This window comes from Salvelinus fontinalis, chromosome 18 (assembly GCF_029448725.1).
Source record: "Salvelinus fontinalis isolate EN_2023a chromosome 18, ASM2944872v1, whole genome shotgun sequence".
In the NCBI taxonomy this organism is placed as follows: Eukaryota; Metazoa; Chordata; class Actinopteri; order Salmoniformes; family Salmonidae; genus Salvelinus; species Salvelinus fontinalis.
The window spans coordinates 15,489,516-15,516,349 of NC_074682.1; the positions used below are offsets into that span (position 1 = coordinate 15,489,516).

The window sequence follows — 26,834 nt, forward strand, 5'->3', positions numbered from 1 at the left end:
CTGCACATGCCAGTGCAAAGACAGAGATGTATATTTGTGTGTGTAAATGTTTTTTTTGTTTTTTTTTGCTCATACACATGTGTATTAGGAGTGGCATGGCTTTGCAGGGTGCTTTTATTCCTCTGTGTTTGCTGGGTGACAGTGTAATTCCTGGCCTCCCCCTTTCATCTTGATAACCTCTTATCAGAGACAAGCAGCTCGCTGACAGATTGCCACCAGCCACATCCCTCGCCACCGCTCTCCACCACTCTCCTTTCCTCACACAAACCCAGCTGTACACAGTCAGGAGGACCTCAGCCTCTCTCTCTCATCTTCATTGTTTCTCTCTTTCTTTGAGTGAGCCATAAGGCTGAAAATGATCTCTATGACTTTGGATGTAATGCTTCATTCATCAATCAATACTGTATATTTCCTCAGTATTGTTCGAATTTGAATATTGTGCATTTGAATGCTCTCTTTCACCGTTATAGGAACAGGGACTATACAGCAGTTGTTCAGGTAAAGTCTGTTCTACTTCAAAAAGACAGTTACAGGCAGTGAGCTACAGTAGGACGTGTTTCTTGTGCAATTAAAAGGTTCACTTCTCTCTAACTCTCTCCTAATTTCCCTGAAAACTGGAAATGAACAAAGGAGGAGGAAAGTGGGGGATGCTTTGACTACCAAATGACTGTGACAGAGTGAGGCCTGTCTGAAGCCTGCCTGTGTCCAGACCATATCTCTCTCCATGATTGCAGCACCTCTCCCGATTTGCATTACTGTCCTCCACTCTAAGCTGTGCAGAACCACAGAGAAATGTATTCTTTGCATTTTTCATTTGCTTTGTGTAAATGCCCGTCTCTCCTTTTTCCATGTGTGTCTGGTCTTATCAGCGTTGTATGCATATCCATCAACAGACAAAAACAGTCCCTGCTGTAAGCTGGCTGCATGACTCAATAAAGATTGTAATTCAGGAGCAAATACTGAGATGAGATTCCAAAGCGCAAAAGTCTAATAGAGGCAGTGAAATTCTGACTTGGACATCTTACTAGTCTAAGATATTGGTCTAGATATAACTGAAACAAGTCACATTAATACACACCTGTCATTTTAATACCCGTCAACTCCCCCATTTTTATACAACAGTTCCATCACATAAATCGTATACAAATAATGTTAAAAAGTTCATGTTTACCATTCCTGTCAATAACATAGAGGTAAATAATGATTGTAAGGAGTTTCTGGGTATATATTTACTGACAATTTGTAGTTGTGACTGACTATAGTGAGTCTACCCAAGCAGACAAATTAGATGTCTCTTGGTATGGCAGGACCAGGAGGTGTGTCATTCAAAAGAGTTCTTCCTAACCCCTCCCATCGCTCCCTTTCTAACGTTAACCTCAGTCATTTTTTCGAGGGGTACAAGACCTCAGTTATTCTTCTGGCGATTTGCCCACACAGACATAGATCCAGACGCTGGAACCTCAGGGCAGTGTGTTCTCTCAATCTCTCACCTAGCTGGGTATCCTGTACTGCGGCCATACTCTACTCTCCTTTGACATCCACTCCTCACAAGGACCTCAGGTAGGTGCAGCCTTTCTGTCACATTACAGTGCCACTGTACACTCTTACAAAGAAGGGTTCTAAAAGGGTTCTTCGCCTGTCCCCATAGGTGAACCCCTTTTGATTCCATGTAGAACCCTTTTGGGTTCCATATATAACCCTTTTGGGTTCCATGTAGAACCATGTGTAGGAAGGGGTTATTCAAAGGGTTCTCCTCTGGGGACAGCTGAAGAACCCTTAAAGGTTCTAGATAGCACCTTTTTTTTATAATAGTGTTCACAATATCAGCCTGAATGATAGTGGATGATCACAAGTGTAATGGTGTCTACCTGAAACCTGTGGAAGTTAGCCTTCTGTATTACTCCAGACCATTAGTTGTTTGATTGGCTGCAACCATATGTGAGATAGTAGTGGTGAATGACCTCTTTAGATAATTTTACATTTTGGTAACTACAGCTGTAATCCTACAGTTATAGTCAATGACTAGATGGTTGAATTATTTCTACACAGACAAGTGTATACTTATCAACATGTGTTGTGGAGTAATGGTGCATGGATGTTAATGGATGTGAATTTATCAAGCATTATCATTTAATGAATTGACTTTTTAATTAAAAAAATGTTACTTTACAACTTTGACGTTATTAAGGAAATAGTTATGTTGTTGTTGCAGTGATAGCATTGATTTATTCTGCACTGTTTGTTATTAAGAGAAGTTCCATGACGGTGGTTTTCTATGGTCCGCTGGGTAGTAGTCAGCAGTAATTGTGCGACAACATATTTCTATTAATCAGATGAGATTAGGGTTGGTGTTCCGTCGTATCACTGGTGCTGGGTATATTTAGTATGACAATAATGTGCTCTATCTGATTTTCTCAGACTCTATCAGGCTCCTCTTTCCTCTTATCACAAGTTAATAAAGATATGGGTCAACATTGTCTCTACTACTAACAACATGCACTGTGTGTTCCAGAGCAGACACTACTTCTGTTATTTCCAGAGATGTATCATTTGTTTTGGTTAGAAGCACTCTCTGTTACATTATATAATCAATTAGCCACGACAGTGAATGTGATAATGACGTAGAAATAGGTGGGCAAACAACTGTGATCGCCGGTCATGGTGAAAAAAGTAATGCTTCCAATACTTTAAATGTATTTTTCTGCAAAAAGTGTGGAAACTGTAAGGGGGGTTAACTGTGTTTATTTGAGTTTACCCTCCACTACACAATAAACTCATTTATACTAGGCTTATGCACTTTATATTATGCTAAATTGTCACTGAACTACATCAAATTATCTAGATGCTGAACATCTAGATTATTGCCATCTAATGAACTGTTTTCAATTTCATTATTACATTTGTATTTGCTTTCCTTAGAACTCACATTCTGTTTTGACATTTAACCTTTATTTAACTAGGAAAGTCAGTTAAGAACAAATTCTTATTTACAATGACGGCCTACACCGGCCAAACCCGGACGACGCTGGGCCAATTGTGCGCCGCCCTATGGGACTCCCAATCACGGCCGGTTGTGATACAGCCTGGATTCAAACAAGGGTGTCTGTAGTGACAACTCTAGCACAGAGATGCAGTGCCTTAGGCCGCTGCGCCACTTGTGAGCCCTAAATAGGAATTCCTATAAAGGTCATTGGTTGTAAGAAAACGTTTGTTCACTGTTTGTAGTTACAGATAGGCCTATTTATTTTTAGGGTCTACTTTCAGCCACAGTCAAATGAGGATCCTTGAAAGGGAAGTTTGAAAACCTGCTGCTGTTGAGTGACCTTCATGTCTTGAAGTTACATGTGTTTCTTGAAAATGGCAGCCTCACAAAAAACAGTATTTGTAAACACTTCACATCAGCCTACTGAGATGCTGGTACTGTCTGGTTGTTGCTATAGCTCCTAATCAGGTTCCAACTAGGATCTATTCACTGTGACTCCCTAGGTTTCTCCTAATCCTTTCTGTTGTTTCAGAGTTAGTGGTTATCTCTGTAAGCATGGAGGATTCCTCTGAACAGTCTCACTGGGTGTCTCCGGCTCTGCTCAGCTCTGATCCCCTGGCCAGCTTCTCCTCAGAGCCTGGCTTACTATCTCCAGGAGAGGAGGGAGAGCCCTTCTTCTCCAACCCTGAGACTGACTTCACCAGCCTTCCCTCCTACTTCTCCAACCCCAGCCACAGCAGGGCTCCATCAGTCTACAGACAGAGCTCAGGTCAGAAGCGAGGAACATAACATAACTTTAAAACATTTATGTTGACCTTTCATAGTGTAAATTAATATTGAATTTAAAATAATGCACAGTTTCTGTAATCAGGGACTCCCCTGACAACTGTTCCCTTCTACTGTTTCTCTATCATACAGTTCGCCAGGTGTACTCCTCGCCCTCTCTCCTGAGCAACCTTCAATGGCTGGATGGCCCTGGCAGCCACTCTCTGACCTCTCCATACAACCCATCATCCTCTACCTGGACCAGCAACCCTTTCACTAAGACTCCTCTGCACCCGTACACCCCAACCTCCCTTTATGCCTCCAGCGCCACATCCTCGTTCACCTCCAGAGATGGGTACTCCTCTCCAGGTAGGGATGGCAAGGAGAGTCCCAGGCTTCAGGAGGCCCTGAAGGCCGAGCGCTTGAGTCCTTTGGGTGGAAGTGGTGGAAGCAGTTTTCTGAATCTGACTTCTGCTGCTGGGAGTGTGTGCACACCATCTCCCCACTCCCATTCACACATGCTGGGCCCCTACAGCTCGTACATGACCTCTCCACAGGACTACACAATGGCAGGCCTCTACTCCTCCCCAGGGGCATGGATGAGCCCCTCCTCCTACTCCCCCAAACTACGTAATAAGATGAGGCTGTCTCCACCAGGTGAGCATCATGCATCATATCCATGCTATCCCATCTAAGTAATTTTACTCTGTCCTCTGAACGTCCTGTGGGATTCCAGATAACTATTTGTGTGTCTGTGTTTGTGGCAGAGGCCAGAGAGTGTGTCAACTGTGGAGCCACTGCCACTCCTCTATGGCGTCGAGATGGAACAGGACACTACCTGTGTAACGCCTGTGGGCTTTACCACAAGATGAATGGCCAAAATCGTCCCCTGATCCGACCAAAGAAAAGACTGGTATGATATGGCATAAGGACCGGATAAGATATGATAATAATCAGTTGTAAATTCCATGGTGTTGACATGCCAATCAATTGATCGAAAAACACAATGAATCCAAATAAACATTGGAGCTCATCTTTAATCTACAGAATTGACTTATCTTTCTCTCTCTCTGTTTCAGATTGTCAGCAAGCGGGCCGGGACTCAATGTGCCAACTGTCACACCAGCACCACCACGCTGTGGAGACGGAACGCCAGGGGTGAGCCTGTGTGCAACGCCTGTGGACTCTACTTCAAGCTGCACAACGTGAGTCAATGAACAAGATACATTGACTGTTCTCAATTAGCTAGAGAACTACTATTACCATTTGTAGCTAGCACTTCATCAGTGATTGAAACAGTAAAATGCCACACAACCCCAAGCTACTGATTCTGAACCCAAGTCATTGAACATAAACTTGAACTGAAACTCTACATTTTAACCTCAATAGAGATGTTTTTTTTATCTATCTCCTGTAGTATAGTGGTATCAGGTTAATACTGGAGAAAGAGAATGTACTAATTTATGTATGTGAAATGAAGGCACACTTCTCTTTTGACAGGTCAACAGACCCCTTACTATGAAGAAAGATGGTATCCAAACACGAAACCGTAAAGCGTCCAACAAGAACAAGAAGGGCAAGAAGAGCGCCATGTTGGAGCAATACCCTGACCTATCACAGGGTCCCCCCCTCGATGACCACGGGGGCCCCTACTCCCTGGGTCCAGGGTCACAGCTCTCCTACAGCCACACCCCTCACTTCCTCTCCCCACCCTCCGGCCTGCACCCGTCTGCCAGCCTGTCTTACACCCATCACCCAAACACTGGCATGGTGCCCACACTGGTGTGAAACAGACCTAGGCATATGCAGACCCATAAAGGCAACATACAGCACATACAGCACATACAGTACAGACACAAACTCGCCTACTGAGGAATAGCTTCTTTGTAGCAATGGATGCCTTGTACATAAATGCATTTATACTTTTTTCCTTCCAATTTTATGTGTGAAGTTGATCTTGTCTTAACACTGGACATAATAATGCACATTTTACAAGATCAAAAAATAAAAACTTTTATGGAAGGATTTGATTGTATTTTGTTAAAGGCATATTCTATTTTTATGAAAACTAAAACTTTAAAAGTAAAGTTTAAACTTCCCACTGTAATCATTGATACGGGTAACACTGGTATGAACTTGTATCTGTATTTCGTAAATACGTACCGAATTGTGTCGACTAAAGTTACCATATCCCTTTTCAAATGTTTATGATTTTAGTTGAAGGTGAATGGGCATTAAAATGTGAATTGTTTTGTATTTGCTACATTTCTATATTTGTAATTTCTTACAAGCTCCTCATAAACAATAAAACATGAATGGTAAAATTAAGAAAACTGTTTCTGATTATTTACTATACAAATACCTGGGTTTGAGACACACGTTTATCGTTTTCAATGTGTAAATGGTATTTAAATTTTCTGCACTCTTTCAGGTGCTGTGGTGAGTCACTATAGTGGCATTGTACTTTCACTCACTGAGGTATAATGGTGTCTTTGTCCAGGCTCTGTTGGAAGTAAGGACTGACAGTGGAATTGTATTGGGAGCACCGGACATGCAAATCCTCTGTTTTCCATTAAGCAGCGGTAAAGTGACAAAACATTCAACTCAAGTGAGAAAGGTGTGCCAGGTTCTACATTTAGATTGATGTGGCATTACCTACCGTTAGGTCAACAAAAATTGACACACAAGCTGGTACACACACACACACAACTAAAAATAACTATATGAAGAAGTGTAATATTCTATATTTTACGGAGTCGTGGCTGAACAAGGACATGGATAATATACATATCGCTGGCTTTTCCATGCATCGTCAAGACTGGTCGGCAGCCTCGGGTAAGATGAGGGGGAGGGGTGTGTCTCTTTGTTAAGAAAAGCTGGTGCGTGATCTCTAATGTTAAGGAAGTCTCGAGTGGATGCTAAACTACAGGACTGTTTCGATAGCACAGACTGGAATATGTTCCGGGATTCATCCAATAACATTGAGGAGTTTACCACATCAATTACCGGCTTCATTGATAAGTGCTTCGACAACATCGTACGTACATATCCCACCCAGAAGCCATGGATTACAGGCAACATCCGCACTGAGCTAACGGCTAGAGCTGCCGCTTTCATGCAAGACACTAATCCAGAAGATTATAAGAAATCCTGCAACGACCTCCGACGAGCCATCAAACAGGCAAAGCATAAATACAGGACTAAGATCGAATCCTACTATGCCGGCTCTAATGCTCATCGGATGTTGCAGGGCTTGCAAACTATCTCGGATTACAAAGGGAAACCCAGTCGCGAACTGCCCACTGACGAGCTTAATGCCTTCTATGCTCGCTCTGAGGCAAGCAACACTGAACCATGCATGAGAAAGCACCAGCTGTTCCAGACGACTTTGTGATCTTGCTCTCCGTTGCCAATGTGAGTAAGACCTTAAACAGGTTAACATTCACAAAGCCGCAGGGACAGATTACCAGGACGCGTACTCAGAACACGCGCTGACCAGCTGGCAAGTGTCTTCACTAACATTTTGTAAAACCTACATGTTTCAAGTAGATCACCATAGTCCCTGTGCCCCAGAACGCCAAGGTAACCTGTCTAAATGACTATCGCCCCGTAGCACTTACATCTGTTGCCATGAAATGCTTTGAAAGGCTGGTCATGGCTCACATCAACACCATCATCCCAGACACCCTAGACCCAGACCAATTTGCATATCGCCCCACAAATCCACAGGTGATGCAATCTTTATTGCACTCCACACTGCCCTCTCCCACATGGACAAGAGGAACACATATGTGAGAATGCTGTTCATCGACTACAGCTTAGCGTTCAACACTATAGTGCCCTCAAAGATCATCACTAATCTCAGGACCCTGGGACTGAACACCTCCCTTTGTAACTCGATACCGGACCCCCTCACGGGCCGCCTCTAGGTTATGAGAGTAGGCATCAACACATCTGCCATGCTGACCCTCAACATGGGGGCCCCTCAGCGTTAATGTGCTTAGTCCCCTACTGTTCTCCATCTTCAACACCATCATTAAGTTTTCTGACGACTTGACGGTGGTAGGCCTGATCACCGATGACAAAGAGACAGCCTATAGGGAGATCAGTGACCTGGCAATGTGGTACCAGGGGCTGTAGTGGAGCAGGTTGAGAGCTTCAAGTTCCTCAGTGTCCACATCACTAAGGAATTAACATGGTCCACAAACACCAACACAGTCGTGAAGAAGGCATAACAATGCCTCTTCCCCCACAGGAGGCTGGAAAGATTTGCCACGGGCCTCAGATTCTCAAAACGTTATACAGCTGCACCACTGAGAGCATCTTGACTGGCTGCATCACCGCTTGATATGGCAACTGCTTGGCATTTGACTGCAAGACGCTACAGAGGGTAGTGCATAATGCAAAGTACATCACTGGGGCCGAGCTCCCTGCCATCCAGGACCTCTATACCAGGTGGTGTCATAGGAAGGCCTTAAAAATGGTTAAACACTCCAGCCACCCAAGTCATAGACTATTCTCTCTGCTACCGCACAGCAAGCCGTACCGATGCACCAACATTGGAACGAACAGCACCCTGAACAGCTTCTATCCCTATGCCATGAGACTGCTAAATAGTTAACCAAATAGCTACCCGGACTATCTGCATTGACACTTTTTGCACTCTTTTGACTCATCACATAAGTTGCTGATACTGTTTATTATCTATCCTATTGCCTAGTAATTTTACCCCTACCTATATGTACAGTGCATACAGACCCGTTGACTTTTTCCACTTTGTTATGTTATTATTATTTTTATTTTTTTACCTCATCAATCTACACACAATACCCCATAATGACAAAGCAAAAACAGGTTTTAAGAAATGTTTGCTAATTTATATATTTTTGAAAATATGATATTTCAGTTACATAAGTACTCAGACCCTTACTCAGTACTTTGTTGAAGCACTTTTGGCAGCGATTACAGCCTTGAGTATTCTTGGGTATGAAGCTACAAGTTTGGCACACCTGTATTTGGGGAGTTTCTCCCATTCTTCTCCGCAGATCCGCTAAAGCTCTGTCACGTTGGATGGGGAGTGCCGCTGCACAGCTATTTTCAGGTCTCTCCAGAGATGTTCGATCGGGTTCAAGTCCAGGCTCTGGCTGGGCCACTCAAGGACATTCAGAGACTTTTCCCGATCCACTCCTGTGTTTTCTTGGCTGTGTGCTTAGGGTCGTTGTCCTGTTGGAAGGTGAATCTTCGTCCCAGCCTGAGGTGAACATTTCGCCCCAGTCTGGAGTAGGTTTTCATCAAGGATCTCTCTGTACATTGCTCCATTCATCTTTGCCTAAATCCTGATTAGTCTCCCAGTCCCTGCCGCTGAAAAACATCCCAAAGCATGATGCTGCCACCACCATGCTTCACCGTAGGGATGATGCCAGGTTTCCTCCAGACGAGACGCTAGGGCATTCAGGCCAAAGACATCAGTCTTGGTTTCATCAGACCAGAGAATCTTGTTTCTCATGGTCAGAGTCCTTTAGGTGCCTTTTGGAAAACTCCAAGTAGGCTGTCGTGCCTTTTACTGAGGAGTGTCTTGGTGGAGTGCTGCAGAGATGGTTCTCCTTCTTGAAGGTTCTCCCATCTCCAAAGAGGAATTCTGGAGCTCTGTCAGAGTGACCATCGGGTTCTTGGTCACCTCCCTGACCAAGGCCCTTCTCCCCTGATTGCTCAGTTTGGCTTGATTGATGGAGTGCTGACCGGGCGGTCACGTCTAGGAAGAGTCTTGGTGATTCCAAACTTCTTCCATTTAAGAATGATGTACACTTCCTAAGATCTGTGCCTCGACACAATCCTGTCTCGGAGCTCTACGGAAAATTCCTTTGACCTCGTGGCTTGGTTTTTGCTCTGATATGCACTGTCAACTGTGGGACCTTAAATAGACAGGTGTGTGCCTTTCCAAATCGTGTCCAATCAATGGAATTTACTACAGGGGGACTCCAGTCAAGTTGTAGAAACATCTCAAGGATGATCAATGGAAACAGGATGCACCTGAGCTCAATTTTGAGTCTCATAGAAAAGGGTCTGAATACTTGTGAAAATAAGGTATTTTTGTTTTTTATTTTTAATACATTTTCAAAACATTGAATGCAAAAAGGTAATGTTTAAACAACAATCATAATGTGCTTTGTAATGAATCAGGGACAAATATGATATTAAAGTTGTATATACTGATTAAAATTTGCTTACAGATGTAGCCAAAGGCAAAATCAATATCATGTGCTAATATCTAACTGTAAGTTGCTCTGGATAAAAGTGTCTGCTAAATGACTCAAATGTAAAACCTTTTTTTGTGTAACATAGCTGAACTAGACTAAATTATACATATTGGTATGGACAAGTATAGCCCAATATAATGTAGAAGTTGTGACCTCGAAAGTGTATTTTTCAGTCCGTGGTGGGGAGTAGGGTTGGGGTTGTTCAGTACAGTGGCTGTCTGACTACTGATACCTTATCATTGAAGCCACACACTGTAAACCACCCACCTGCTGCCAAAAGCCACTCATACACACTCCCCCCGCAGTTACTCACTCAGAGGCTCTGCAGAGCACACAGGTACTAAGCCCAATGCCCATGCATGCTGAGGACTGATCTAACAATAAACAGACTAATCAATCTAAACAGACCAATCAATTGAGCAATAATGATTATTACAGTAATAATGATCTAATGATAATATAAAGCTAATAAATGGTAGTAAGATAGCAGTCACTTTTAAATCAAAAACTAAATCAAGCTATTCATGAGGCATGACCATAAAGAAAGCTACAGTTGTGAGCATCACTCTGCATAGAAGTTTTCTTACTTCACTATTGCTGTATATTTCTTGCACTTCACACTACATGTCATGCTTTCAACCTACACAAGCTGTGGACACAAATCCACACAAATAGATTCAATGGACCAGATCTAGATGTAAACATTAATTTGCATAGTTGTGTCTTTATTTATGCAACATCCTGTTTCAGCCTTGTCAGCACACCACCCTGTTGCAAGGAGAACCAGTGAACATCTGGACATGCCACCTAGGCTCAAGCTTACATCCACTTTCATTATGAGAGGGGTCATAATCATCTTTAGCCTGCTTTTACATATCCAAAAAACGAACTTCATTCAGTATGACTTCCAGGACTCTGATGTCCTGGGCTCTCTGACCATAGTGTCAAGATCATGTGTAGCAGCGTTGGGCTCAATTCAGAATTGAATTGAGAATGCCTCATAAATTCTAATTAAATGATTGAATTTGAATTGAAGTAGTCAACAGGATACAGAATAGCAATTTTAATTTGAATAAAAGGAAATTGAATTTAATTCAGTGAAATTCAATTCAATTCAAATGTCTCTTCTAGGTGTAGTCTATACAAATATACATATTGTACACAAAACATCAAACATGTCGTTATATACAGCACCAGTCAAAGGTTTGGACACACCTACACATTCAAGGGTTTTTCTTAATTCTCACTATTTTCTAGAATAATGTAAAATAATACTGAAGACATCAAAACTATTAAATAACATATATGGAATCATGTAGTATGCAAAAAAGTGTTAAACAAATCAAAATAGAATTTATATTTGAGATTCTTCAAAGTAGTCACCCTTTGCATGTAACGTCTGCTTCCAACTCACACTCTTAAACACTTAGATCCCCTGAACGCAGCTCACTTTCCAGCTCACACTCTCAAACACATAGATCCCCTGAACGCAGCTCACTTTCCAGCTCACACTCTCAAACACATAGATCCCCTGAAAGCAGCTCACTTTCCAGCTCACACTCAGAAACACATAGATCCCCTGAACGCAGCTCACTCTCCAGATCCCAATCACCTGAATTCTGATCACCTGTTCACACACCTGTATGTCATTTTCACACACTATTTAGTTCAGTCTTTTTGCACCCCATCATTGTGAGGTATTGTTTGTTTTGTGACACACTTCTATTTGGAGCGCTGGGCTTCCTGTAAGTTATCCTCCCGTGTATGATAGTTTTTGCCTGCCTCACTAACGACGCCTGTACCTTAGCCTATCGGATTTCCTGTTATCAACCTATTGCCTCATCTCCCCAACGATGTTACTTGCCTTTTCTCTGCCTATAGTGTTGCCTTTTTGGACCCCCTTTGTATGACCTTCTGCCTGCCCCTGGACGCAGCTACCTGCCTCCTCCAGTGGTCCTTTACAATAAACACCTGCTGCACCCTGCGCTTGAAAACAGCTCCCTGTCTTCCATTGTGTTCATTACATTGCCTTGACAGCTTTGCACACTCTTGGCATTCTCTCAACCAGCTTCATGAAGTAGTCACCTGGAATGCATTTAAATTAACAGGTGTGCCTTGAATTTCTTTCCTTAATGCATTTGAACCAATAAGTTGTGTTGTGACAAGGTAGGGATGGTAGGGCCTCCCGGGTGGCGCAGTGGTCTAGGGCACTGCATCGCAGTGCTAACTGAGCCACCAGAGTCTCTGGGTTCGCGCCCAGGCTCTGTCGCAGCCGGCCGCGACCGGGAGGTCCGTGGGGCGACGCACGATTGGCATAGCGTCGTCCGGGGTAGGGAGGGTTTGGCCGGTAGGGATATCCTTGTCTCATCGCGCTCCAGCGACTCCTGTGGCGGGCCGGGCGCAGTGTGCGCCACCCAAGGGGGCCAGGTACACGGTGTTTCCTCCGACACATTGGTGCGGCTGGCTTCCGGGTTGGAGGCGCGCTGTGTTAAAGAAGCAGTACGGCTGGTTGGGTTGTGCTTCGGAGGACGCATGGCTTTCGACCTTCGTCTCTCCCGAGCCCGTACGGGAGTTGTAGCGATGAGACAAGGTAGTAATTACTAGCGATTGGATACCACGAAAAATTGGGGAGAAAATGGGATAAAAATTTTAAAAAAAAAATTTAAAAAAAAGGTAGGGATGGTATACAGAAGATAGCCCTATTAGGTAAAATACGAAGTCCATATTATGGCAAGAACAGCTCAAATAAGCAAAGAGAATTGACAGTCCATCATTACTTTAAGACATGAAGGTCAGTCAATCTGGAAAATTTCAAGAACTTTGAAAGTTTTTTCAAGTGCAGCTGCAAAAACCATCAAGCACTATGATAAAACTGGCTTTCATGAGGACTGCCACAAGAAAGGAAGACCCAGGGTTACCTCTGCTGCAGAGGATAAGTTCATTAGAGTTAACTGCTTCAAATTGCAGCCCAAATAAACGCTTCAGAGTTCAAGTAACAGACACATCTCAACATCAACTGTTCAGAGGAGAATGCGTGAATCAGGCCTTCATGGTCGAATTGCTGCAAAGAAACCACCACTAAAGGACACCAATAAGAAGAGACTTGCCTGGGCCAAGAAACACGAGCAATGAACATTAGACCGGTGGAAATCTGTCCTTTGGTCTGATGAGTCCGAACTTGAGATTTTGGTTCCAACCGCCATGTCTTTGTGAGACGCAGAGTAGATAAACGGATGATCTCTGCATGTGTGGTTCCCAATGTGAAGCATGGAGGAGGAGGTGTGATGGTGCTTTGCTGGTGATTTATTTAGAAATTAAGGCACACTTAACTAGCATGGCTACCACTGCATTCTGCAGCGATATGCCATCCCATCTGGTTTGCACTTAGTGGGACTATCGTTTGTTTTTCAACAGGACAATGACCCAACCCACCTCCTGGCTGTGTAAGAGCTATTTGACCAAGAAGGAGGAGAGTGATAGAGTGCTACATCAGATGACCTGGCCTCCACAATCCCCCAACCTCAACCCAAATGGGATGAGTTTGACCGCAGAGTGAAGGAAAAGAAGCCAACAAGTACTCAGCATATGTGGGAATTCCTTCAAGACTTTTGGAAAAGCATTCCAGGTGAAGCCGGTTGAGAGAATACTAAGCGTGTGCAAGGTGTCATCAAGGCAAAGGGGGTCTACTTTGAATTATCTCAAATATAAAATATATTTTGATTTAACACTTTTTTGGTTACTGATTCCATGTTATTTCATAGTTTTGATGTTTTCACTGTTATTCCACAATGTAGAAAATAGTAAAAATAAAGAAAAACCCTTAATGAGTAGGTGTGTCTAAACTTTTGACTGGTACTGTATATGCATATAAATATTGCTGAAACAATTGATTTTCAGGACAAACTCTTAATGAATGATCAAGGAAATAAAAACCTGTATGTGACTATTCTTAGTTATTATATTTCATTAATCACATTTTTTTCAACATGGGAAAAATACTAAATTTACCAGAATGCATTAGTTTCACCCTCAGGTTGATCCTCAGGACTTAAACAATAAGCCAAACAAATGAAAGGGTTGGTGGAAATATAATGATCCATTCTAAGCACTAAGGTTAAAAGAGTATATCAACATTGTTTCCAGAGAAAAGTGATATATTCTTTGGTGTATGGAAGTGTGACCTGTCAGATTCAATGAAACTCTCATGTGCTATGACTGAATATCTTTGAACTTCACTAAATTAAATGATTCTTCCTGTTACTAAAACTCAAATTGTACATCCTGTGGGGTGTGACTAATTAAATTCAAATTTCAACTCATGAGTTGAATGGGAGTCAATTCCAAAATTCTGAATTGAGGCCAAGCCTGATGTATAGAGAAGAGGCCTTTATTTCCCATAAATATCACTCATTATATACAGTATATTCCCGACACATATTCTCTATAATAATATAGTTTTGAATACAAAACTCTGCTTCGGGCTAATTCCGCTCACAGTTTTGTGAGCTTTCAAAAAGAAGCAAGATGCAGAGGATGAGAATATGACAAGTAAGAGTTAGATTCTCTGAGAAGCTGGTGAGTTTCCATAATTTATTTCCTTAACTGGCTTTATCCGCTGGTGTGCCTAGCTATGGTTTGCGGAAAAGGCAACAAATGACAGGGAGAGATTAGCAACCACAGACTCGGTCCAGCCTGCTCGATATAGTCCTTCCATATCTGCCATGTCTATTCCATTCAGACTTTCAGCCTTCTTCTTTGAGAAGTCATCTCTTCGTGTATTTTGAATATCGTAGGCGCCAATGAATAGATCCAGTAGTATGTTATTATCTGGAAATACCTACAAGTTTATCAACCTATGTGATTCTTCTTCAGATTAATACATCAAACTATTCTGTATGTGCTCTAGAATAAAAATGTTGAAAAAGAAAAAAAAGTCAACTACATTGTGTAGGATGAGAACATGAAATATACATTATTTACAACTACATACTATATATTCAAAATGAAATTCAAAGGGATTACAATAGCTTCTTTTAATTGTGCAAAGGTAGCAGGAATTTGATTCCAAGCCAAGTTGGATGTTTCACTGCCATCAGTGTTGTAAGCCATTTCCAAACTCTCCTAGCGAAGAGCTTCGAGAGACAATGTGACATTAGCAGTATATTAGAGATACACTCTTCAGATCAACACTCTCTGGGAAACAGGACAAGGTATTCCTGATATGTTGCACAGAGTTGAGGCTGAAAAATAGTCACTCCAGAAACTGTATTTGTTGAGCACATGCACCCCCTAATGGCATATGAGAATGGCCACGCTGCAATCTGAATTGATTACTTACTCAGTGTTCTCACTCTCTGTGTTGTACTATTGTCAGTAAATCACATAAAACAAAAACACTTAAAACATGAATATGTTTTATTATTTAGTGCATGCCTGAAACTTCAGCACAGCAAGGAAGGAACGGAACACTTAAAGAAAATGTCAAATGAAAACAGGTTTGGTTTAACTTCTTGGAGCAAACTAAATAAAAACAATATTTTAGAATCTTCAATGGTATCGGTCAAATGTTCATTTGGAAAGAATGTCTGTAGTTGGTCCTAAGGTATACAGGGTAACACACAAACCTAAAAACACGAAAACAATCTATCACACAAGCTGTATTTTTCCCATTCACTCTTAGCTTATCAGGTCCATTTAAAGCATCTCTAGTCTTGAATGCAACACCCTTAAAAACTTAAAATTAAAAAAAAATAAAACCAATAATATGAAAAATATCATAAAACGATATGATACGTATCACTTTTAAAATGTAAAAAGAAGGGCGCAGGACAGGAGACGTGAGTAGTAAAACAGCTCACCAAGCTACATATTGATTGCCCAAAAACTGCAATATCCAGGGCTACTAATCAGGTTTCTGTCAGTGCACAAGCAGACTGGGCTTATGTAAACAAACTATTAAGTTCTATTTTCATTGATTTTGCGTTTATATGTGCTGGGTTTATATGTGCTGGGGGTAAAGTAGATGTAGCTTCTATTCCACCACTCACTGGCATTTCTTCATGATGAGAGTGCCGACCAGTACTCCTGAAAGCAGCATCACCCCAACTAGCAGCCATTTTCTTAAGCTCTCCTGGGACCGTCGGACATCTGCAGCTGCATCTCTGCCGAAGATCTCCGCAAAACGGTCCTTTCAGGGAACAGAGAGAGGAAGATAAATACAGTGAACTATGTGTTAGCAACCCATCAGTGTACCTCAATACCCCTCTGTAGCTTCTCCTTTTAGGGTAGTCGATCATAGTATCCTCAATTTCTTAGAGAGAGTGGGTGCAGCAAACGAGGCACACACACACCATAGTGTTGACAATGAGAATGTATTTCTAATTTCCATAACAAGGATATAGAATGTGTGGATGTATAGTATCAGCTATAACCTACCCATCCTCCTTGGCTCTGGATCCAGGGCTGGATATGGTTGTCCAGGTAGGTGGCCATCCAGTCTGCGATGCGCGTCACCAGGTGGCTCATATCCTTCTCAACACACTCAACACACAAGGCCCCACCGAAAGCAAACAGGCCCACCACACGACCCCAGTTGACCCCGTCCCTGAACACTTCGTCCATCACGCTCTCAAAGCTGTGGTAGGCTGTGGCAGGTGTGATGTGGAGCTGGGAGGAGAGGTCACTGAAGGCGCGGGTGTAACGCAGCTCAAACTCATCCACTGAGTCCCGTAGTGCTGCTTTCACTGCCTCAATTCCCCCCTGTGGAGAGGAAGGCTTACCCAAATTGCTTCTGCCGTTCCTGTTGTTCCCCAAAGACCCATTTGCAATGGCTTCATCCCCCTCGGTCCGTCCACTTGCACCCTCCAGCACCAACTGACAACATGGATAATTTCTCTGGGACAGTTTATAGCTTATAAAAAACACCACCAGTTCCCTGTTACTGTAAGACATATTTTCCACCTTCTATGCACCCTCTTTATCCATTGACTCTACACTATTTGGATTCGCTGGGCTCTCCTGCCATACCTAACACTGTAACTGGGATGTCTAGAATGAAGACTTGCCGTCTGGCAGTTTCCTCTGGGCTGCAACAAGTAATCACACCCTGGAAGAAAAAAAACACAGACACACACACAAATTCTCAGATGCAGAACACATGAAAACACTGTGGATTCTATTGGTCATTGTCATTAAGAATGAAACTCTCTGCCCCAGCAGCATCACGATCACCTAGAAATAATGTAATTCAATGTTATGATCTACTAGTCCTTACATAAACCAATATAGAAAGTCTTGCTAAATCCAGATCTGTTGGGTAAGGTAGAAAAAAAAATCATGCATCGCCAAATAAGCCGCTGACACATGTATGAAACTAATTACGCAATTAATACCATTGACGTCAGGTAGCAAGCTAGCTGTCTTTGCTAACTAAATGCAGTGGAGGTTCCTTAGAGGAAGAAGGGGAGGATCAGCCTCCTCAGTGTTTAAAATCAAAATCTACATTTTTTTGACCAAACTATACTAAATATATTTACATGTCACCAAATAATTGAATAAAACACACTGTTTCACTATGATGGACTACAGTAGCCTCAAAAGCACTATGTAGGGAGGCATCATGGTGTACACAGAGGACAGCTAGTTTCCATCATCCTCTGGCTACACTGACTTCAATACAAACCTTAGGAGGCTCATGGTTCTCACCCCCTTCCATAAACTTACAAAGTAATTATGAGACCTTACGGAGGACGTCCTCCAACCTATCAGAGCTCTTGCACCATGACCTGACATCTTGTCCAACCAATCAAAGAATAAGATAATGAATCTAATAGTGAAAGCATAAGCTACAGCTAGCTAGCACTGCAGTGCATGAAATGTGGTGAGTAGTTGACTGAAATAGAGAGAAAGACAATAGTTTAAAAGTTAAATTAATTTCTTCAAAACTGAATGAGAAGCAAGAGAGAGAGCGCTATACATTTTGTTATATTTTTTTCACTTTAACTTACTTAGCTAGCAAATGCAGCTAGATAGTTTAGCCTACCCAAACAGAGGAATGCTATGTTTGCTCGCTGTGTCTATCCAACACTGGAACTCTTTCAAGTCATGGTAAACTTTTGGTTTTGTTTATTTATTGCTACCGGGGCCCACTGGTGTAACTGCTAGCTAAACTGCTTCCTGACTTTACACTCACTGTACTGCATGATTGTAGTGGGTTTACTAACATGTTAGTTCTATTAGCTATGTTGACTATGACATTCGCTAATATGGTGACAACAATGTAGGCTGTGTGTAGCGGTTTGCAGTTATGATATGAAGTTTTTTTCGAGTGGTCACAGGCAGCTGATGTGCACTGAAGTCCACACATGAAGAGAAAATGTGAGAGGAGGGTGTGGCTGCTATTAAAGTGAACTGTGTTTGATCAGAGGTGTATTGATTTAGCCGATTCTGTTGAAAAACGTTTCTTAAACGGAAGCAAACGGAACAAAACGGTAATAAACGTCACTGCATTTGTCGAATAGAAACTCTCGTTTGCAACTGGACTAATGATTACACCCTAGATCAGCTAAATGCAGGCACGTGTGTAAGACAGTATTGAACGTGTCACTGTCACCTTGATTACTCACATTTTTCTCTCAACCTGTTGTTGCGTTGTAAACTTTCGTTCATAGGCTAGGTTGTAGCAACCGCATGATGGGTATAGGGAAAATTCGAGTATCATGTAGTAGCCGAAACCTATCGATGTTACATTGAGCTGGGTGAATGGAATACGAATGGCAGTCGTCCAATATGCTGTAATAGTAATAAGGCCATACTAATTTTAAAACGGCACCGACCGCCACAGACCTAAAGCGTTTAATTTCCACCAAACAATGCGCTTTCTTCGCTAGATAAAATGAAACGGCTAATATAGCTATTGTTTACATTATGGCACGTTTGACAAGAGTGCATAACCTAGCTCCTAGTAACAAATTGTCAAAATGTGTTTGCTTTCCTGCTGCGCAATAGCCATATAAATGGATTTCACAGCTCAAAAACAAACGTATTGAGATAAAGTTAATATCACCTGGAGTAAAAGTGACAACCAAGCAATAATTTCTCAATACGGTATGCATAAAATAAGTGAATGTATGTAGCTGAGTTATACGTATCAAATTAGCATCGTTGCTAGCAAGCTAGAAATGACAGCTTCATATATTGCTTAGCTACACACTGTACAAGCTTCCGATCTCCATAGTAATATTTTATAACCCAATCATTAAAAATACCATGGTCTGTCATACTTACAATTGCAACTAAGACTGAAGTACCTTTCAAGGGAGAGGTATCGATTTTTTCAAAGGTGGATTCCTTTTTGTGCATAAAAGCATATAGAATATCGACATATTTGCAGCAGCGAAAAGGCCATTAATGCACGTTGGCCATTGGCCAGTTCTCTCAAGTAGATCGGATGTTCCGCCTTTTCACTAAATTAACAACCAATCAGACTAGGCACAACGGAAGTTGAGACCTGTGTTCAAAATGTCACAGGGCAGATATTCCGTGTTCTGATATATCAATGTATTCCCTCAGATTTTGGACAAATATTTATCTTTATAAATAATTTACTTACCCTTTCATTGAGGATATATTACTCTGAGTTGACCTTTTCAATTTACCAAACATTTAAAGAAAATGTAACAAACATTTTTATTTTAATAAATGACTTGTGCAATGGAATATATTTGCATAACAGAGGGGCACAATGACATGATACTAGTATTGGTCAAATGAGAAGGTTAATTGCAAACAGCTTTATTAAACAAAAGTGAACATAGGCATACATATTACCCTGCTATCTCTAAAATGTAAATGACAATAATACATCATATGGGTGGACAATCCATATGCCTATATGAAGAGTGAACATTTTTTTATTACACTTAAAATTGTGACATTAGTCTGGATGTATGCATAATCTAATGTAGGCCTACTAAATATGTACAATGTTACAGCCAATATTAGTTACAGACGCCATACATTTTATTTTGCACCATTGTTTAGCTCACTTCAGCAAACTTTTATCTGGAGCCAGAAGTTAAGTTTGTTTCTATACTTGTGTAGTTCCTAATTCATAAGTCATTGTTCTTTACTTAAACTGCACATCCCACTGACTTTATGAAGTCTTCATTTGTCCTGTCAGTCTCTCATACTTTCCTATAACCGAATAATTGTAGTGTGCAATGATTACCTGCACAAAACCCTCGTTATACTTTGTGTACCGCAGGTCTTTTAAACTGCTCTCATTTTGATGTCTCATGTTCTCAAACCAAGGCACCTTCTCTCTTGAAGGCCCATCAATGCTTGGAGTTCTCTCTTCGGGCAGGTTTGATTTCTCTTAAGATGTGACATCCACAGATTTGTGTGTGTCAACTTCCCCATTCTTAACAGAACAGTCCTCTTGTTCTGACTCACTATCAGACGAGTCAATTGATATGGGTTCTGTCACTTCTGTGTAAGTACTTAGCTTGAGGGTACAGTTAATTGTTTCGCATCGTTTGCTTTGGTCTGTGTTAAGTGTCGGCCTAGACTTAAAGGCTTTCTCCACTGAGGTGACAGGGAACTTGGTTTTCTCCTCAAAGTCCATGTCATGCTTCAGTCCCTTGAGTGCCTGCATGTCAAAGCCAAGTAGCACTTTCAATTTCCTGGTCTCACAGTCCCTCTCACATGACCTCCGTCGGTGAGCGAAGTGACTGGCAATGTCAGACTTCCAGAGCCACAGGCTTGCAGACAGCTTCTCTTCTTCCTGTGAGGTTAGATAGGGGCGACGATTGAAATAGGCTGAGAGGAAGGCTTTTCGTGCCTCATAGGTCTTGTGCTCATAGCTTCTGGGGTCCAACACTAGATCCACAGCCTCCCCTGGCTTGTCCATGGGGTAATACCCAACATCATTGTTAATCTTCATCCTCTTGGAGTCAGACATGGTTTGGGTGGGTAGCTGACGCTTTAAGAACCCTGCACCAGAGGAGTTGAGTGTTAAGGCAGACTTTGGTCCCGGGCCCTTCTGGGCCCTGCCCACAGCTCGGCACTGCACAAGATGCAGAGTGATCGTGGAGGCCACCATGTTGCTGGTGTAGACACCCAAACAGTGGATGCACTTGTACGTCAACTTTTTCTCCACAGGGTGCATCGTCTGAAGCACTTGGTGTCGTTCCCTCAGATGCTGTGCCAATGCATCAGAGATGGGACCCTTGAGGATGGTGAAACACAGTGGGCATAGGGTCTTGCCAACCTCATTGCTGCCAGATACAGTGGCTTGACTTCTGGCAAGCATGTCATTCTTTCTTTCTGGCATCTTTGAATGCAGACTTTTCACTGGAGCATGGAAGCTGTTCTGAGCATGGGAAGCCATAGACTGCTCCTGGGCAGCTACAGGTTCCTTCATGTTATAGGTTATAACAATAAGCTGTATGATCTTGTTCTTAGCCTGCCCAATTGTGAGGTCAAAGGTAAGCGGGGAGGCAGCTGGAGGACCAACAAAGTCATCTGGGTGAGCCTGACCCACATGATCCAGCATTTTCTCCACATTATTGAAGCTGGCATGACACTGTGGGCAGGTGAGCCCATGGATCAGCATGTGGTTAAGCAACGTGTCACTTGGCAGATAACGGTTGCAAAGCAAACACTTACTGGTGAAGTTGTGGATCTTCATGATGAACTTCGCAATTGCCCATACCTTCTTAGCCTTGTGTGCCTTCTCAAAATGAGCACTGTAGAGGTTTTCAGGGAAGAGCTCATTGCAGACAGTGCATATCTTCCACTTCTGTGTTTGGGATGTAAGACTAGCGTTAGCACCAGAAACCTGCTTTCCTGAGGGTGATGTTAAGTTATTGGATAAGGAGGCTCTGCCTTCTCCCAACCCACTATGGCCAGGAATGGTCAAACGCTGGCCAGCAATAGAGGACTGACTGGTCATATTCTTCAGTCCAGAAGGCCCCTGCTTTTGATGGGCCCCCACCATATGGCTAACCTGTTCAGACGTCAGAGTACGACCCCCAGTCACAACAGAACCCTTCTGGGTCATCCCATAGCTTTGGGGTCTAGACACCACAACATTAGCATGTCCAATCATGGTTGTCACCTGAGAGCCAATGCGCTCATGATATTCAATGACATGCTGCACTAACGCCTCATAGCTACGGGTGGAGAACTGACAGCGCTTACAGAGGATGTTGTTACCATTGACAGCATTGGCTCCATTTTTGACTGATGTTTCTGAGACCATGGCAACATAGGGTGAGACCACATGCTGGAAGTGCTCCCTGTAGATGTGCCTTCGCACAACATTGTACAGAGGGTCCCGGTAGGTACACTTCTTGCAATAGTACATTGCCCTCTCCACCTTGTTATTTGCACCCACAGCAGCCCCCTGGTAGGCGCCCAGACCCTGACGCACCGCACTGGATATGTGGAAGACCTTGACATGCGTTTCCATAGTCTTCTTGCTTGCAGTGAATGTGCAGTAAGGGCAGTTGAGCAGGATGCGGCTCTCAAAGTTGTTCCTGTGAACATTTCGAAAGTGGTTCTTGTAGCCTGAGTAGTACTTGGAAGAGAAATGGCACTCTGTGCAGCAGAAAGGCTTTGACCGGTACTCCTGTAAGACACAAATACCCAGGAGAGTTTAAGAATGGGACACTGCACTAACATTTTTTTTTATTAATTGTTTTTTTAATTAATTGTTTTACTTTTATCACAACATTTTGAAAATGTTAATGATTGCTCCTTCATCCAAAACTAGTTTTAGTTATGATTGTGACAAACAAAGAAGCACTATAATCATTACGAACCCCAAAATAAGTGGTAATTGAATAACCAATCTTTTAAATTGACTAGTGCGAGTGATTTACCTGTGTTTTGGAGAATGACGGATCCCATGAACAAAGTTCCAGGCAGACAGTATTCTTCACATAGTTCTCATCTGGGCAAAATTCTTTGAGGTCCTATGTGAGAGGGAAGAGCATTTTGATCAGAAATCACAGAACTGTATGCTGGATCTTGTCAAATTGGAATATATGCCTATTCATTTCTACCACCACAATGTTTGAGAGCACAAGTGACTACAACATTATGAATGAAACTCACAGAAGTCAGACACACTTCAACCAAAACCCTAGTGATAGGTAAAAGCTATGAAAAATAAACATTTAAGCTCACCTCCGCTTGCTCCTTGCAGTACTCCAGTCCAATGTCACTAAGTGCCTTCTTCACCTGTTTCCTTGCTCTCCGTATGCTAGTGAGGTTGTTCACAGGGAGTTGATACATCTTTCCAGTCTGCAAGAAGAATAAATCAGGGAGAATTCTATTAGTACTACTGTCAAATCTATATGGCCTACATCGTTACAGTTGATGGTTAGCTAGCTAGCGAATTTTAGCCATATTCGCATAGTCATGACATCAGTCAAAACAAGACATGGTATCAAGAATAAGATAAAAATAGCTGAAATGAGCTACCTACGATTCCTCGCATGGCAGCTTCTTGTCATTGTTGCTAGCTATCTGGCCACCCAGAATCACAACACACAGACTTTTGCCACATTGAATAGCACGCATCGTTTGTGACGTTGTCAGATAACCAATCTATAACAGTTTTCTTACATTAATTTATTAATATTTTGTTTGTTGATTTGGCACATTTTTCTATAAATTGTTGAACATAATAGACTCAAGTCTACGGGCATATCAAAGTTGCAGAGTGGGATCTCAGCTAGTTAAAAATTATAACTTATGGCACACATAGTAGGCAATCCAAGTTTTAGATTGGTTAGTCTAGCGAGTTATCTAAACTTGTAGTAATCATGGGCGAATACCAACCAGACACGCACAACACGTGTCCATGGGCTCTGACCTCCTGGGGGCCCCCATTGATTTTGATAGTCACCCTCTCTTAGATATCATTAACATAACATAAGTCATGGCAAAATGTGTAGTCCCGTGACACTTGACTTACTAGGTGGGAAGGGGGGGGGGGGGGTCATAGAGCAAAACAGATAACACCATTGTGATTGTCAGTCTCCCCTTTCCATAGAGTGCTTAAAAAAGTTTGTCGGCCAAACCGTTCGGACGCTACAGACATTTCTGTGAGAAGAAGCTTGGCCACCCTCGACTGGGTACCTGCTTCTATAAACCAACGAGGAGATGGGAGAGGCAGGACTTGCAGTGCGATCTGCGTCAGAAATAAAACTGACTCCTATTTTAGTCCTTGGCAACGCAGGCGCTCGTTGGCACGCACGAGCAGTGTGGATGCAATAATTGAATAATATAGATTTCTAAATGTATTTTGCAACGCTCGCAGTGTAGTCAGCTTGTTAAGGATTAAAGTTGAGTAGAATTGCTTGAAATTTGTTATAACATGTAAAAATGATCCATCCCATGACGAAATGTGTTAAATTGCAGGAAATGAACGTTAAAATGTACATTTCTGTCTCCGCTGTCAAGAGGGGGGCCACTGTTTAAAATAAAATAAAGGGCCCACTTAGGGCACCCAAAAAGCTAGAACCGGCCCTGCCTATAGATTAAACATGGAGTTTTTAAAACCTCTTAGATGTAAGCTCCCCTTTTTAGCCTGTGAAACCTGAAACCACTTGAAGCTGGGATGTCCCTCCTACCATATCATTTTCTTTTCAACTCCTGGCTGAATCCTACATCACCAACAAAGCATATGCCTGCAATCCTTACATCGTAGCGCAGCAGGAGAGTGTGATTTCATCACAGTAGCACATTCAGAAATTAATTTATAGCCATTACTCTAAAATAATTCATACATGTTAAACAAAAAAACATTGTCATAGACGGACAAGATTAATGAGATGAAAGTCGAGTTCCTAAAAAGTTCAGGAAGACAAGTTAGAGCTCTTTGAATCGTTCACAACTATCGGGGGAAGACATTTTGATTAAGAGACCTTTAGAAAATATGCACATTTTGTTTAACACTAAACATACAAATATGCATTTTACAGTAGGAAGGTGAAATCTTTTTAGTCATTTTAGAATTTGAATATACATTATTTAGAAAGCATACAGGTCATTTTAAGCCTTACTCATACAGTTTTGTTGAATAGGAATTAAATATATCATACTTGTACTGGATACTTGAGCTTTTGTCCTCAAAAGTGACTACACCTCAGTAAATGTATACCGTTACTATTTTTTACCATTAAGGTGAGATTTTAACCTTTGAGTATGCAGCATTACTAGTTATTGTTTCTGGCACTCTCGTGATAAAGAATTGGTTTTGGGGATATTGTAGTGGACATTTCGATTATATTTAGTTACCTTTAACTGGTTTAAAGGAGGCCTGGGTAAGGCCAAAATGTCAAACATACCAACTAATTAATTCGCAATTAAGCTTTTAGAGCCAATGTCAAATATATGTCAACAATCGTTCCTCCAAAAAGGACCATTCTATGGATTACATTTAGTGAAAATCCTCAAAAAAAATGTATGCCCATGTTTCGTATAAAATCACTCTGATGCCTTAGCTAGGAAGTTAGTTATGATTCTTTGCGGTTGAAAATCATAGCTAAATCACAAGCCGCATGAATGGCACAGAAGTGATGGGACTTCAGTTCTGGCACAACCTGATTTATTTTCAACAGATCTTTTGGCCTAGTTAGCTAGGTTGTGATGTCGTGACTACAGCAAGCTAAACGTGGTAATAATGGTAGCGTTCAGTCCACGATTTTGAGACGACTATCTAGCTAACTTTAAATTAGCTAGCTAACTTGGCTTAGTTGTGCCTGCAAGTTAGGCTTTTGAACTTACGGTACCTAAACTAGCTACTTAGATACATTGTTAACAGTAAAACTAGAGACTATTTCCAAATGTCAGTGCCCTGAAAAGCCTGGGTAGTATATAGCTAACGTTAGCTATTGTTACCGTGAAAGGGCATCGTTTTTAGCAAGCATAGAAGCCAGCTAACTAACGCGCGTTAAAGAACTCAGCTAACGTTAGATCTGATGTTGGTAAGCTTGATAACCACAACGTTGGTTATTTAGAAAACGTTGTTAAATACAAGAAAATAAGAAATACACATAATGGATGCTAGTTACTATTTAACTTAATTGCTAGTTGACGTCTGGGGTTAAGCTTAGTATAACGCGAGCTGGCTAGCATGCAGTAGTTAGCCAACGTCCAGCCGACCAGTTAGCTAGCGTAGCCATGCATGTTTGTCAGCTAGTTAACGACAGTTGCCTCACAATGTAGCTAGCTAATGTTAGCTAGCTAATTATAAAACAAATGGTGCGTCTTTCCTCCAACCAATCTTACCTGGTATGTCTCCGAACCCGACCACAAAAAAACTGGGAGCCCAAATCTGGTTTACTGAGATAGTATGCTAGTTTACAAGTAACGTTAGCTCGCTAGCTGGCCAACGATTGAATCCAACTCAATGATGCAGTTGTTGTTCGTCTTCGCCAAGCCGGTGTTGCTGCTTTGCTAGCTAGCCGAATCTCTGTGCCATCTGCAATATGTTAGATTAATTTCTAACAGGCAAAATATTTGTGATACATGCTAGTGCATATTAGATAAGATACATTGGACTGTTACAATAGACTCTGATAATCGTCAATCAATCCTTCTCTCCTGAATGTTCCCAACTAACCCCCAACCAAATCAACAATACAATCCAAAATGGCGAGGAGAAAAAGACGGAAGTGAATGTTTGGGGATGAGAAGTTTTTAAATTACGATTTTTTTTTGAGATACGTGCTTTCTTTAGCACTGAGTATGTAATTGTTTAAAAAGTCACAACAATGATTCTTGCGTGTATAATTAAGGAAAGTTTCATTACAAGT

The 26,834-nt window shown here is 41.9% G+C and overlaps 3 protein-coding genes across 3 annotated transcripts; 1 reads left to right on the forward strand and 2 right to left on the reverse strand.

Annotated features, from left to right (window-relative positions):
- The first annotated feature begins 1,169 nt into the window (after window positions 1-1,169).
- LOC129815042 (GATA-binding factor 2-like) lies at window positions 1,170-6,075 on the forward strand. Its single transcript, XM_055868343.1, has 6 exons — window positions 1,170-1,560; window positions 3,516-3,752; window positions 3,902-4,405; window positions 4,516-4,661; window positions 4,828-4,953; window positions 5,249-6,075. The coding sequence occupies exons 2-6, from the start codon at window positions 3,539-3,541 to the stop codon at window positions 5,534-5,536; spliced, it is 1,278 nt and encodes a 425-aa protein (XP_055724318.1). The 5' UTR covers window positions 1,170-1,560; window positions 3,516-3,538; the 3' UTR covers window positions 5,537-6,075.
- A 9,327-nt stretch (window positions 6,076-15,402) lies between these two features.
- LOC129815044 (bcl-2-like protein 1) lies at window positions 15,403-19,449 on the reverse strand. Its single transcript, XM_055868345.1, has 3 exons — window positions 19,291-19,449; window positions 16,441-17,110; window positions 15,403-16,192 (listed from the first exon to the last, which is right to left on the reverse strand). The coding sequence occupies exons 2-3, from the start codon at window positions 16,954-16,956 to the stop codon at window positions 16,049-16,051; spliced, it is 660 nt and encodes a 219-aa protein (XP_055724320.1). The 5' UTR covers window positions 16,957-17,110; window positions 19,291-19,449; the 3' UTR covers window positions 15,403-16,048.
- A 327-nt stretch (window positions 19,450-19,776) lies between these two features.
- LOC129815043 (activity-dependent neuroprotective protein a-like) lies at window positions 19,777-26,693 on the reverse strand. Its single transcript, XM_055868344.1, has 4 exons — window positions 26,308-26,693; window positions 23,197-23,313; window positions 22,890-22,982; window positions 19,777-22,636 (listed from the first exon to the last, which is right to left on the reverse strand). Exons 2-4 carry the CDS (start codon window positions 23,302-23,304, stop codon window positions 20,381-20,383), a joined length of 2,457 nt encoding a protein of 818 aa, XP_055724319.1. The 5' UTR covers window positions 23,305-23,313; window positions 26,308-26,693; the 3' UTR covers window positions 19,777-20,380.
- Between the last annotated feature and the right edge of the window lie 141 nt (window positions 26,694-26,834).

Bases quoted from the DNA above. Each gene is read 5' to 3' on its own strand.
- LOC129815042 (XM_055868343.1), top strand. From the start codon at position 3,539: ATGGAGGATTCCTCTGAACAGTCTCACTGGGTGTCTCCGGCTCTGCTC. The intron at 4,406-4,515 runs GTGAGCATCATG...TGTTTGTGGCAG, and splicing joins GATGAGGCTGTCTCCACCAG to AGGCCAGAGAGTGTGTCAAC. The intron at 4,954-5,248 runs GTGAGTCAATGA...CTCTTTTGACAG, and splicing joins TCTACTTCAAGCTGCACAAC to GTCAACAGACCCCTTACTAT.
- LOC129815044 (XM_055868345.1), bottom strand. From the start codon at position 16,956: ATGTCTTACAGTAACAGGGAACTGGTGGTGTTTTTTATAAGCTATAAA. The intron at 16,193-16,440 runs GTAGGTTATAGC...GTTCCCTGAAAG, and splicing joins TCCAGAGCCAAGGAGGATGG to GACCGTTTTGCGGAGATCTT.
- LOC129815043 (XM_055868344.1), bottom strand. From the start codon at position 23,304: ATGTATCAACTCCCTGTGAACAACCTCACTAGCATACGGAGAGCAAGG. The intron at 22,983-23,196 runs GTGAGCTTAAAT...CCTCTCACATAG, and splicing joins ACTGCAAGGAGCAAGCGGAG to GACCTCAAAGAATTTTGCCC. The intron at 22,637-22,889 runs GTAAATCACTCG...TGTGTCTTACAG, and splicing joins CGTCATTCTCCAAAACACAG to GAGTACCGGTCAAAGCCTTT.